This window comes from Lithobates pipiens, unplaced genomic scaffold, assembly GCF_037356315.1.
Source record: "Lithobates pipiens isolate NorthernLeopardFrog02 unplaced genomic scaffold, aLitPip1_a1.2 Scaffold_8, whole genome shotgun sequence".
NCBI lineage: Eukaryota > Metazoa > Chordata > Amphibia > Anura > Ranidae > Lithobates > Lithobates pipiens.
Window position 1 is genome coordinate 17,333,134 of NW_027507903.1, and position 14,341 is coordinate 17,347,474.

General features: G+C 43.2%; 1 protein-coding gene across 8 annotated transcripts in view; it reads right to left on the reverse strand.

The window, feature by feature from the left end:
• Nucleotides 1-14,341, reverse strand: part of LOC143963026 (myocyte-specific enhancer factor 2A homolog) — a 282,759-nt gene that overhangs the window by 63,898 nt on the left and 204,520 nt on the right. For 4 of the 8 annotated variants that reach the window (XM_077472570.1, XM_077472573.1, XM_077472572.1 and 1 more), the window contains exons 4-5: nucleotides 13,642-13,758; nucleotides 13,437-13,574 (exon numbers count right to left, since the gene is read on the reverse strand). In XM_077472570.1, coding sequence (XP_077328696.1) covers nucleotides 13,437-13,574; nucleotides 13,642-13,758 — 255 coding nt within the window. The remainder of the gene's footprint in view (nucleotides 1-13,436; nucleotides 13,575-13,641; nucleotides 13,759-14,341) is intronic. The other 4 variants (XM_077472574.1, XM_077472576.1, XM_077472575.1 and 1 more) reach the window with 2 other exon arrangements.

The window sequence follows — 14,341 nt, forward strand, 5'->3', positions numbered from 1 at the left end:
GCCAGCGCAGCGCCTCAGTGTGAAAGCACTCGGGCTTTTACATTGGGATTGCAGTTGCGGCTTCTTTCAGGCGCTTTTTTTAACGCTAAAGCGCATGAAAAACACCTGAAAAACGCCCCAGTGTGAAAGGGGTCTAAAAGGGGTGGTACTGGGATGAGGGGAGGGGTGGAACCAAGGCATGGTGCTCAGAGGTGGGTAGGGGGCAGAGACAAGGTGTGACTCAGAAGGGGGTTGTACCTGCACCCATTTGCTGAGAAAAAAAAGCCCTGAACCTAACCTATTATGGGGCACATATACAGTTGTGCTCATAAGTTTACATACCCTGGCAGAATTTATGATTTCTTGGCCTTTTTCAGAGAATATGAATGATGACACAAAAGCTTTTCTTTCACTCCTGGTTAGTGTTTGGCTGAAGCCTTTTTTTATCAATCAACTGCGTTTACTCTTTTTAAATCATAATGACAACAGAAATTACCCAAATGACCCTGATCAAAAGTTTACATACCCTGGTGATTTGTGCCTGATAATATGCACACAGGTTGACACAAAGGGGTTTGAATGGCTATTAAAGGTAACCATCCTCACCTGTGATCTGTTTGCTTGTAATTAGTGTGTGTGTATAAAAGGTCAATGAGTTTCTGGACTTCTGACAGACCCTTGCATCTTCCATCCAGTGCTGCACTGACGTTTCTGGATTCTGAGTCATGGGGAAAGCAAAAGAATTGTCAAAGGATCTGCGGGAAAAGGTAGTTGAACTGTATAAAACAGGAAAGGGATATAAAAAAGATATCCAAGGAATTAAGAATGCCAATCAGCAGTGTTCAAACTCTAATCAAGAAGTGGAAAATGAAGGGTTCTATTGAAACCAAACTACGTCAGGTAGACCAACTAAAATTTCAGCCACAACTGCAAAGAAAATTGTTCAGGATGAAAAGAAAAACCCACAAATAACTTCAGATGAAATACAGGACTCTCTGGTAACATGTGGTGTGGTTGTTTCAAGAAGCACAATAAGGAGGCACTTGAAGAAAGATGGGCTGCATGGTCGAGTCGCCAGAAGAAATTCATTACTACGCAAATGCCACAAAGTATCCCGTTTCAATACACCAAACAGCACAGAGACAAGCCTCAAACCTTCTGGCACAAAGTCATTTGGAGTGATGAGACAAAAATTGAGCTTTTTGGCCAGGAAAGGTCCACCATTCCTACTGTGAAACACGGAGGTGAATCGCTGATGTTTTGGGGATGTGTGAGCTACAAATGCACAGGAAATTTGGTCAAAATTGATGGCAAGATGAATGCAGTATGTCATCAAAAAATAACTGGAGGAACATTTGCATTCATCAGCCAGAAAGCTGCGCATGGGACGTAGTTGGACATTCCAACATGACAATGATCCAAAACACAAGGCCAAGTCCACCTGTCATTGGCTACAGCAGAATAAAGTGAAGGTTCTGGAGTGGCCATATCGGTCTCCAGGGCCGCTGATAGGCCAGTACAACTGGCCCTGTTGTACCGGGCCTGACCAGCAGGGGAGCAGGGGGGGCCCGGGCAACCTTAACAGAAAATGAATTAATGTAATGTAAAAAGAAACAAAAACTCTTCCAGCCACTATGACCTAACATCGTCTCCCCCCCCCGGCCACCTATCACGACCGCTTCACACACAACCCCCAACATCCCACCGCCCCCCCCCCCCCCCCCCGGACTTTTACATTTTTTTTTTTTTTTTACGATGTAGGTGGCGGCAGGAAGAGGGACTATTTCTCCTATTTTGGGCGCGGAACAATGTCAGAATGTCTCTTCCGCGCCCACTCCCCATGCTGGCTTAAGTCCCGGCCAGCGTGTACTCTGTAGTGTCTTCCCTGGCGCCGCGGAGTGATTCCTCCCCCTCTGCTCTGTTCCTCACTCTGCCTGAGAGTAGAATCAGTGAGGCGACTGGCAGCGCCGGTGGGAGAAAAAAAAAAAAGAAGCAGCTGACATTTGAATCAGATAGTTTGTGGACACTCCAGTCCAGGCAGCAGGATCAGGGAGGAAGTGACTCCTGGGAACCATCTAACAGGTGTGTGCTTGCTTGGGGGGGGGGGGGGGATTCAAGATCTACTACTGCTGCAGCAGCATCTATACATTACAGCATTGGCGGCATGGGTGGCACTGTCTCTGCAGGCAGCACATGCGGTATGGGCCATAACGCATGTGCTGCCTGCAGACAGTGCCACCCATGCCGCCAATGCCGTAATGTGCTGCAGACAGTTCTACCCATGACGCTATTGCCATAATGCATGTGCTGCCTGCTGAGACAGTGCCACCCATGCTGACAATGGCATTATGCCGTTGGCGGCATGGGTGGCACTGTCTGCAGCACAATATGGTATGGGTGGCACTGTCGGCAGGCAGCACATGCGTTATGGCATTAGCGTAATGGGTGCAGCATCATATGGCATTGGTGGCATGGGTGACACTGTCTGCAGGTAGCACATGCGTTATGGCCCATACCGCATGTGCTGCCTGCAGAGACAGTGTCACCCATGCTGCCAATGCCATAATGTGCTGCAGAGACAGTTTCAAGGCGGGGTCTGGGCATGGGGCCACGGGCGGAGCCAGGGTGGGGCTGAAGGAGGGGCCAGGGGTGGAGCTGAAGGGGGCCCTGTCAGGTAGGCTGTACAGGGCCCCATGATTTCTATCAGCGGCCCTGTCGGTCTCCTGACCTCAATTTCATTGAGCCACTCTGGGGAGATTTCAAACGTACCGTTCATACAAGACAGCCCAAGAATTTACAGGAACTGGAGGCTTTTTGCCAAGAGGAATGGGCAGCTTTACCATCTGAGAAGATTAAGAGTCTCATCCACAAATACCACAAAAGACTTCAAGCTGCCATTGATGCTAAAGGGGGCAATACACGGTATTAAGAACTGGGGTATGTAAACTTTTGATCAGGGTCATTTGGCAGTTTCTGTTGTCATCATGATTTAAAAAGAGTAAACGCAGTCGATTGATAATAAATGGCTTCAGCCAAATACTAACCACGAGTGAAAGAAAAGTTTTTGTGTTATTCATAGTCTCTGAAAAATGGTCAAGAAATCATAAATTCTGCCAGGGTATGTAAACTTATGAGCACAACTGTATACACTATATTATTAAAAGTATCTAGACACCTGCCTTTACACTTACATGAACTTTAATGGCATCCCAGTCTTAGTCCGTAGGGTTCAATATTGAGTTGGCCCACCCTTTGCAGCTATAACAGCTTCAACTCTTCTGGGAAGGCTGTCCACAAGGTTTAGGAGTGTGTCTATGGGAATGTTTGACCATTCTTCCAGAAGCGCATTTGTGAGGTCAGGCACTGATGTTGGACGAGAAGGCCTGGCTCGCAGTCTCCGCTCTAATTCATCCCAAAAGTGATCTATTGGGTTGAGGTCAAGACTCTGTGCAGGCCAGTCAATTTTCTCCACCCCAAACTCGCTCATCCATGTCTTTATAGACCTGGATGGGCAACTCAATATTGAACCATACGAACCAAGGCTGGGATGCCATTAAAGTTCATGTGCGTGTAAAGGCAGGCACCCCAATACTTGACAATATAGTATATGTAACAGGCAGCCCTCGGTGCACATAACACTTGACCATGTTCAAATCTGTGCTTTCGTTGCTGAGCTTATGTGGTTGACAGTGCATCCCACCTCCCTTCACAGCTCTCTAACCACACTGCCCACGAGAGGAGAAGGGGTGTAACATATAATGCATAACAAAGTGTAAAAAAGCTGCCGTCTTTTGCTGAAAAGAAAGACTGAGTCCATACTCGCCAACCAGCCACCTGCTTGCAGAGACTACAGTAGAAGCTGTGGGCTTGTTCTGTTGTGAATGACAATCTACTGGAGAGGAGAACTGTGATTTACAAAAACACAAGCCCACAACAACACATGCCAGCTACTACACTAGTCTCACTCCCTAGAAAAGCTTGGTGGTCAGGTCTGTGTCCAGTTGTCAGAGAGACTGGTGTAGTAGCAGCACATATTCATTCACAACAAAACAAGCTGACATCTACTCTACTACTGTGGTCTCTCTCCCCTAAATATCTGGCTACTGGGTCAGGCTCAGCCTTTTCTATCAGTCTTTTCAGTAGAAGGAAGTTGGCAGAGGAGAGCAGAAGAGGCACAGTGTTGCAAGATTATATGGAGATCTGCATAATAAAGAGGGAGTGATGGCTATAGCTCCCCCAATAGGAATGCCCATAAAGAGGGCTTTAGTCTGGGGTGGAGCTATAGTTATCACAGACATAAGAATGCAATTTTTTTCAACAAACTGTGCAAGATGTAACTGCCTTTCTTAAGTAATTTGGCACTGCCCAATTATTGCCAAGTTTTGGCAAAAGGTGGTAGAGGTTCTGTCTGCAGTGTTGTCTATCCCTGTGCCCCTAACATCAGAGTTATATCTCCTGGGTATCCTTGAGGAGATCTGGCCCTGATATATGAGAACATTATTAAGAGAAACACTGCACAGATCTGGATAGGACCACATGCTTTGTGCCCCAAGTCCCATGGAGGATTCAACAATGATTTTCAACTTTTGGTGATAAGTCATCTTTGATTCTACTGTTAACTTTTGCTCCACAATGTCAGCAACTACACTGGTCAACGGGGGCTTATTAAAAGCTCATTTACTGCTTTTTAAGAATATGTAAAATATTGAAATGTTCATTGCCTGAGCAGTTTTGCTTTTAGTGCATGGATAGCTCACAAAAACAAATAAGGAAAATTTTAAATATAGAGGAGTGGGAATCAGAACATAAAAATAAAATTATACTTTTATTTAATATTAATACAAATGACAAGCAACAAAAATATGAAAAATGGTTAAAATCAATGGTAGAACATATATAGTACAAAGATTGGGCTGCTGGCGGCCCAAAGGAGGAGGAAAAAGTGGTCGCAGGTGAGTGTTGATTCCAAACATGTTTCATCGGTAATGGCTTCCTCAGGGGATAATGTAAGACCACCAAAATAATAATCCAGCTCTAACATAAAAAGAAAACAGAAAATATGCATTACATATAAATATACAATACATGAAACACAAAGAAAAAATTGGCATGATCTCCAGAAAATGCATAGCACGTACCTCTATCGACCTGCAACCAGAAAATAATAATAATTAAAAAAAAAATTTCATCTTCTGGTTCTGGACCGATAGAGGTATGTGCTAATCGTTTTCTGGAGGTCATGAAATTTTTTTTCTTTGCGTTTCATGTATTCTCATGTATTCTTATAATCTCAATTTTCTTTCTATGTTAGAGCTGGATTACTATTGTGGTGGTCTTACATTATCCACTGAGGAAGCCATTACTGGCAAAACATGTTGGGAATCAACACTCATCCGTGACCACTTTTTCCTCCTTCCTTGGGCCTCCAGCAATCCAATATTTGTACTGTATTTGCTCTACCATTGATTTTAACCATTTTTTCATATTTTTGTTGCTTGTTTTTTGCATTAATAAAAATAAATTATACTTTTATTTAATATGTTATGATTCATTTGTTGATAGCCCCGTTATAATCCCACTCCTCTATATTTATACTTTCGCTTACCGGGATGAGGTGCATGACATTATAGAGCCACTCAGACCATACTCCTTAGTCTAAGACCCCTTTCACACTACACCGCCAATTGCGTCAGCGGCATTTTACCGCCGGATTTGCGGCGCATTTCGGGCGCTAGCTTTGCCGGCGGTATTACAGCGCTGCCCCATTGATTTCAATGGGGAGCAGCGGTGGAGGAGCGGTAAACACACCGCTCCTTCACCGCTCCAAAGAAGCTGCTGGCAGGACTTTTTTCTGACGTCCTGCCAGCGCACCACTGTAGTGTGAAAGCCCTCGGGCTTTCACACTACCTACAATGGTGCAGCTTCTTTAGGGCGGATTGCAGGCGCTATTTCTAATGCTATAGCGCCTGCAAAATGCCCTGGTGTGAAAGGGGTATAAAGAAGGACATTTGTTAAGCACATTAATAGCATATGGTGCTATATCAGCATAGACTCTGCACAACCATTGGTAAAGTTGTACTGCCTTTTATAAAAGAAAAAATAGGCATCAGTATAGGACTGGTGTAAATCGACCATATTAATATGCAAGCATAGCAATATAACAAACTGAAAAAAAGAAAGGAAAAAAACCAAAACAAAGCATTTGGCAAAAACAGCCTTAACATTTCAGCAACAGGTTGCCAGATTGTGAAGAAAGGCCATCTGTTTATGAAAATAATTGCAATTGCATTCCTGGAAAGAAATAAAGTAAATTGCCAGGCAAGCTGAATATTCCTAATGAATTCTTCTACATCTGCACGAGAGTCATTTTCACAATTAATATGACACACATGGCATGGCTATTCCAAGCTAAAGGAGAAAGTACTGCGATGGCACAGCAGAAACGTTCTAATAGAAATCCAAGCTAAGGAGGGTTGCGCAAGGTGAAGTAGAGGTGTACCGGTGACCCTTGTTTTTTGTAACGTCACAATGCTATGCACCTACATGGCAGACTTCCCTTATGGCCCGTACACACGATCCGAATAGCGTACGACCGATACTACGACTTTTTTGCTTAATAGTCGCAAGTAGAAATTGAATAGGTTACTTAAGTCATGAAAATTCTAGTATGACATAAAAAAAAATAAAAAATAATCGGAAGCGATGTCGTGTTGTAATGTATTTGTATTGTTTGACAACAGTACGGATGAGGAAAATTTTCGTGGTAGTCCGGTCAAATAATAATCGGATGAATTATCATCAGCTCTCGAAAGCTCTGTACTAACGATCCGATTATCGTACGATCGTGTCAAAAGCGGTGTTTTTCATCCGATTTTCGGATCGTGTGTACGGGCCATTAGATTGTGCAGCTAAATCTTCCATCTTAGACGCCTTTCACACCAGGGCGTTTTGCAGGTGCTATAGCGTTAGAAATAGCGCCTGCAATCCGCCCTAAAAAAGCTGCACCATTGTCTGTAGTGTGAAAGCCCCGAGGGCTTTCACACTACAGCGGTGCGCTGGCAGGACGTCAGGGAAAAGTCCTGCCAGCAGCTTCTTTGGAGCGGTGTGTTTACCGCTCCTCCACCGCTGCTCCCCATTGAAATCAATGGGGCAGCGCTGTAATACCGCCGGCAAAATGCCGCTATTGCGGCGTATTGCTGGCGGTTTTAACCCTTTCTCGGCCGCTAGCGGGGAGTAAAAGCGCCCCGCTAGCAGCCGAAATGCGCCGCAAATCCAGCAGTAAAACACCGCTAAAAATAGCGGCGTTTTACCGCCGACGCAATGGGCAATGTGGTGTGAAAGGGGTCTAATAAAGCACAGATTGTCCAGATGAGAGAGTTAGTCAGAAGTGAACAGGTTGGGATCTTTACATCCTTCAGTCACAAATAATAGGATGCATGCAGGTAAATTAATATGAAGCCCACTTCACTTTACACATCTTCACACACCGATTACTACGAAGTTTGGACGTGTGCAGAAAATGAAACAAAACTACTTTTTTTTTCTATTTAAACAATTTACATTTGTTTAACTTGTTTTCGGTATTTATTTAATTTATTCGTTTTTGAATTTGATTAGAATTTTCCCAAATTCGGTTGAGATGAACTCAGTTAAACCGAATTCAGAAAATTTGACCGGAAAATTCGAATTAGCATTCAAATTTATTCTGTCTGAAATTCGAATTTTCGGAAAACGATTATATTCTTTTAGAACTCAAATTTATTCTATTTGGAATTCGAATTTTGGAAAACGGTTATATTCTATTCTAGTCCATTGTTTTATCTATTCTATTTTTCGCTATTCTCGTATTTTCTATTTTATTGAAATTTAAATTTATTCTATTTGAAATTGCAATTTCGGAAAACGGTTATATTCTATTGTTTTATCTATTCTGTTTTTCTCGATTATATTCTCGGATTTTCTATTCTATTGAAATTTATTCTATTTGAAATTCAAATTTCACAAGACCGTTTTATTTTTTCTATTCTTTAATTTTCTATTCTAGTTATTTATTTTATGTTCTAGTCTTTTCTATTCTATTATATTCTATTCTTGTTTTTGAAATCTATTTAGAATTCAAATTCGTTTTCATATTCTATTGGAATTTCTGGCGAATTTTGTTTTGTCGTTTCAGATTAGTTAAAAAGTCATTACTACTGTAACAGATGAACAAAAAAATTCATCCGAATTTAGATTCGGAACTAAATGACATGTCTAATGAACTTGTCCTCTGAAGTCAGCTGCTGAACCCTTTTATACCTTTCAGTAGAACAACCAGCCATGTTATGGTGGGATGAGCGAAAAGGAATCAAAAGGCCCCCAAATCAATTTAAGAAACACAGTAGCGACTTCTTTAAAGTTTAAACTCCTACATATAGCCAGTGAAGTGACTGGCCTCAGGATGAAACAAATTTTACATGTGTTGTACCTGTTTATCTGCAGCCACCTAAAGCACACATTCTACACGGCATTTCTGATCAAAAGGCAGGGGGCGGAGAACTGAAATCGCACAGCACAGAGCAGGGAGTGTAATCTGAGACCTGAGTTGAGGGAAGACACCCCACCCCCTCCCCTCTACAAAGCCTCGAAGGGAAACATGCACGGCTGAAGCTGCCAATCACCTTGTGTGTGCTAGAGAGGGGCGGGGCCATCCCCTGGGACTTGAGAGTGGTGGCATAACTTGTCCGGAGTGACTTGTACAGATAAAGAAGAGACAGCAGGTAGGAACCACACTTTTGATTGAGAATTGCACACATAGTGGGATAGGTTTTGCTAGTTTTTCATTTCAGAGGTTTACAACCACTTTAATCAGAAGGTATTTGCAGGTTTCACTTCCATCAGAAGGCTCTACTGTGCTTCTCACTAATGCATTTGGGAACTTTTGGGTTCCTTTTACACCACCTCACTGTCTCATATTTGCTTGCAGTTGCCCTACTCCATAGAAGCCGTGATTTCCATGAATTGCACAGGCGATGGCCAACTAGCCTGAAAGAGCTGCATGCATCTTGGAATAAATGGCTCTAACATTTTAAGCTGTGTTTGTACTATAGTCCAGCATTCCTGGATGTGCAGTTGGTCACAAAAGGAGCATAAAGGAACGATTTGCGTGGCTTTACCCACTATTCTAAGTGCCCATTTGCATCTTTGCATGTGCACAGAGGTGGATTTTTTGTAACGTTAGGTAGACGCATTGTCATGGACCATTGTACATTTTCATTTGTACACGCATTTTTGATGCATTTTTTCCCCATTTCGAATTATATAGGTATAACAGCCAATGATCAGGGCTTAGTAATATCGATCACTAACACATAAAAACGTATATCATATGCATCTTTATGCATTGCCATTGACTTCTAAAGGCCTTTCAATGCAGAAAACAAAATATTCAGACGTGTATTTGCAGTGCACTGCAACACTAATATGGGGACAAGTACTACCATTATTATGGGGTACCACAACACGTGTTTTAGAGCAGGGATCTCCAAACTACGGCCCTCCAGCTGTTGTGGAACTACACATCCCATGAGCATTATAAAACTCTGACAATCACAGACATGACTAGGCATGATGGGAATTGTAGTTCCTGAACAACTGGAGGGCCATAGTTTGGAAACCCCTGTTTTAGAGCATCAGAATGCCTATGTCAAAAAGCAAGAGTATAAAAAGACCTTCAAATGAGGTCCCCTAATTTATTGGATCTGTGAGGGAAGTGAAACCTGCAACCAGGGCAGGACTTCGGGTGTTGGGGGCCCCTGCGCTTGAGTCACTTTCGGGTCCTACCTTCTATACATTACCGTATTTATTGGCGTATAACGTGCCGTCATGTTATACGCCGGCACGTTATACGCCAATAAATACGGTAATGTATAAAAGTTTAGGAGGGAATTTTAAGGAAAAAAAACTTACATTTAAACGGCCATCAATGCAGCCTTATCAGTGTCCATCTGCAGCCTTGGCAGTGTCATTTGCAGCCTTGTCATTGCAGTCTTGAAGTTTAAAAATGGCGCCTCAGGAGGCTCTCGGGTCCTCTCGCAGTCCCGAGCGGAGCCGAGAGTAGTCAAGTGTACTTGGTTCGGCTCACAGTCACGCCCAGTCCCTGTGTTATGTCCATCATAGGGCAGGACTGGGTGTGACTGAGTGGAGCTGAGCACACTTGGCTATGTATCTCGGTGGGGACCATGGGCTTGAGCCCAGTCAAGCCCAATGGTAAGTCCGGCCCTGCCTGCAACCACCTTCTGTTTTAGAAAGTGTTTTATACTTTTGGTATATGTAGTCACTAATACCCCATATATTATCCAAGTAGCCATTTTTGTCACCCAAGTAAATATTTAGGGGAACAACCCTGGAAACCACAACCTCACTGGGTTATGGTGACCAGGAGTTGGGTTAACAGATGCTGGTCACATGAGATGTTGTGCTATCAAATCACCAGACACTTTAGGCATAAATTTAGATTTAGTCTGCTGGTTCATGTTACACCTTACACCCTGAATACAGGTGTAATATGCTCCAAAAGGGGAACTTGGCCTTTAAAGCCCATATAGCCTCTATGACAGCCATTATCAACCAGTGTTCTGTGGAACCCCAAGCTTCCCTCCAGGTATAACTAGAGCTTCCTCGACCTGTGGTTAAATGATTGTGCCTGCATGTTTCTGTGTCCAACACCATTTGGCGACATTGATTGCATTCGTGTCATTATGGCCACTCCTGTAACGGAGGTATTCTTTCCACTTACCACCACCAATGTAAGGGGCATTTTTCTAATGACTCTGGATAGACTAATCTTACCAGGGGTTCCCCTGGGGTAAAAAAGATTAAAAGAGAAGTGCAGCCAAAGCTCATTTGGTTGTACTTCTCCTTTGGATCACAGGAGTGCAGTTCGTTATGCATTCCTGTGACCCGCTGTCAGCTGACGTCACAGAGCCAGTCCAAGCTCGGAAGAGATCGCGACCATATGGTTGAGATTCGCCCACATGCCCAGACCAGCACCAGGCTCAGCTTCTTAGCGAGCCACTGAGAGCCTGAGCCAGCCACTCCCTCCACAGCCCAGAGCTCCAGTGAGCGCAGGGGGGCAGAGCAGACAGCGATGACTGATGGTCACCAGCTTTCTGTTTGGACCAATGCTGCATCCATCTAGGCAAGTATGATTCAAAAATAAAAACAATGCCCATACTTCTCTTAAGAAAGGCTGCTCTACAAGGTGTAGTGGTGTCCAGTAGAACTATTCTCCCACATTGAAAGCCTGCTCCGGTGTAGTGTAATACAGTGTTTTTAGCACTAACTGCACCAATACTACGGCCTGCCATGAATCCATACACAAATCATAAGCTTTCATGTCATTGTGGGTCTGCTGCTGGATCCCAAACCCATACTGTAAATTTTAAAGGATAAGTTCACCTTTGGGAAAATGTTACATGTTCCCTGGTTTTTAGGATGGAACATTATACACTATAAATATCAAATGTATTGTGACAGCTGCCTTTACACGTACATGAACTTTAATGGCATCCCAGTCTTAGTCCTTGGGTTCAATATTGAGTTGGCCCACCCTTTGCAGCTATAACAGCTTCAACTCTTCTGGGAAGGCTGTCCACAAGGTTTAGGAGTGTGTCTGTGTGAATGTTTGGCCATTCTTTCAGAAGTGCATTTGTGAAGTCAGGCACCGATGTTGGAAGAGAAGGCCTAGCTCGCAGTCTCCGCTCTAATTCCTCCTAAAAGTGTTCTACTGAGTTGTGGACAGTACTCTGTGCAGGCCAGTAAAGCTCCTCCACCCCAAACTCATTCATCCATGTCTCTATGGACCTTGCTTTGTGCACTTGTCCAAATCATTTGGTGGAGGGGGGGGGGGGGTAATTATGGTGTGGGGTTGTTTTTCAGGAGCTGGAATTGGCCCTTTAGTTCTAGTGAAGGTGTCGGCATACCAAGTTATTTTGTACAATTTCATGCTCCCAATTTTGTGGGAACAGTTTGGGGATGGCCCCTTCCTGTTCCAACATGACTGCACACCAGTGCACAAAGCAAGGTGCATAAAGACATGGATGAGTGAGTTTTGGGTGGAGAAACTTGAATGGCCTGCACAGAGTCCTGACCTTTGGGATAAATTAGAGCAGAGACTACATGCCAGGCCTTCTTGTCCAACGTCAGTGCCTGACCTCACAAATGTGTTTCTGGAAGAATGGTCAAACATTCCCATAGACACGTCTAAACCTTTCGGACAGCCTTCCCAGGAGAGTTGAAGCTGTTATAGATGCAAAGGGTGGGCCAACTCAATATTGAACCCTACGGACTAAGACTGGGATGCCATTAAAGTTCACGTGCGTGTAAAGTACAATACTTTTGACAATATAGTGTAACATGATCCCAATCCTGCAGCCGCTCCCCAATCCGCTGCCTCTAGTGACAGCGAGCCGGGGATTTTCTCCCCGAACTCGCTGTCACCATTTAAAAACCCTGCTCGGGAGCGTTATAAAAAAAAAAAAATTGTGATGTGGGGTTTTATTTACTAAAGGCAAATCCACTTTGCACTACAAGTGCACTTAGAAGTGCAGTCGCTGTAGATCGGAGGGGGACATGCAAGGAAAATAAAAAACAGCATTTTTGCTTGTACATGATTGGATGATAAAATCAGCAGAGCTTCCCCTCAGATCTAAAGTGACTGCACTTCCAATTGCACTTATAGTGCAAAGTGGATTTGCCTTTAGTAAATCAACCCCAGTGAGTTTGGGGAGATGATCCCCAGCTTACTGTCACTAGAGGCAGCGGATTGGGAAGTGGCTGCAGAAGTGGGAACATTCATTGGCAGAGTTCTGTGAATGGGAGAACTTTGTGGCTGTCGGCTTGTAGTTCTCAATGAACTATCGGGGCTCTGTTGAGCTCTCTGAGTAGTTGATGCTTTCTTCCTTGTCAGTGTGTAACTGCTTGCTAGTACGAGATATGAGAAGACAGTCTGCAGGAGTCCTGTATTGCACCCCCACATCTACTGATCATGGGTATAATGCTTTCCAGACACCTAGTTAAAAAAAAAAAAAAAATACATGCACATTTTTTTTTAACTGCAAAAACAGGTGCATTTCTTTTTTCGTTTTTTTTTTTTTCGCAAAGGTGACTTTATCCTTTGAAGTAAACATGTCATGATGGTGGTATAAGGCATACTCACAATTAATAGCACTAAAAAAGGCACAGAGTCAGCATGGCAGCCATGAGACTATTATTTTTCAGAAGGATATCAGCAAGCATATTTCTCTCATGAAATGCAACTTTTAATAAATCCGCTCATTTAGATTTATACTGCACACACACAAATACAGAAAAAATAAAAAATAAAGTAGGCTCTGCTTTGGCATTTGCATTTAAGGATCAATGGCTGGCATTTTTCTGATCTTCTCCAATTATCTAGAAAAAGCTCTTGTACTCACAGAAATTTTATGATTGCGCATCATATTATCAAATTCCTCATTAATTTTTTTGTACTTTTCCTCGGTGTGGGGGGTCAGGACGTACGAGCCGTCGGGGTCCGGGCTGTCGCAGCCTCTGTGTTCCTTCTTGTTCAGAGCCTAAACAGTGAAGTCAATAAAAAGGATCAACACATACAAATAAGGGAAGGGGGTGAACAATACTTACAGGATCTCGCTTGAAAACAAAATCATTATCTTCATTTAGTTTGCTGAATGTGTCCTCCTCAAAGTATCTCTCAGCATCTGGACTTTCACAACCATCTAAGCCTTTCTTTTTGAGAGTCTGAAACACAATTGGAAAATTCACACGCATACTGCACTAACTGGGAATGAAGAATCTAGGTCTTAGTGGGTGCTCCCCTTTAAGCTGACCCTTCATGAGAGATACATGGACGGCTTCATCGCTTACCTTCTTCTAAAAGGGTAGTTCATTGGTTTTTATGCTGACCCTCTTACTTTCAGAGGTCTATAACTGGAACATATGCAGAAATGGATAGTCAAAGATCCTGATCTGCATGCTTGTTCTTGGAAAATGATTTAAAGTATATTAGTAAGAAAAAGTTAGCATGGCACCCAAGTAACCTGAAAAAGGACAGTTCTGAAATGAAAGCCTCCATGTTCCTCTCATGACAGGTTACCTTTAAAAGGACACCTACAGACAAAATTGTTCTTTCTTTTGGATACTTAGAATATATAAAAATAATAAGTAAAATTACTTTTAGCTCCTCTACCCAATGCTGCAGTGCCTTGCACAGTTCTAATGCATCAAAGCAAAGGGCCTTATGACCCAGACTTGGAGTATATAGTGGTGTCGCTATTTCATGCATATATAAACCCCACCATATTAATTTTGTGAGGAGCTGCTA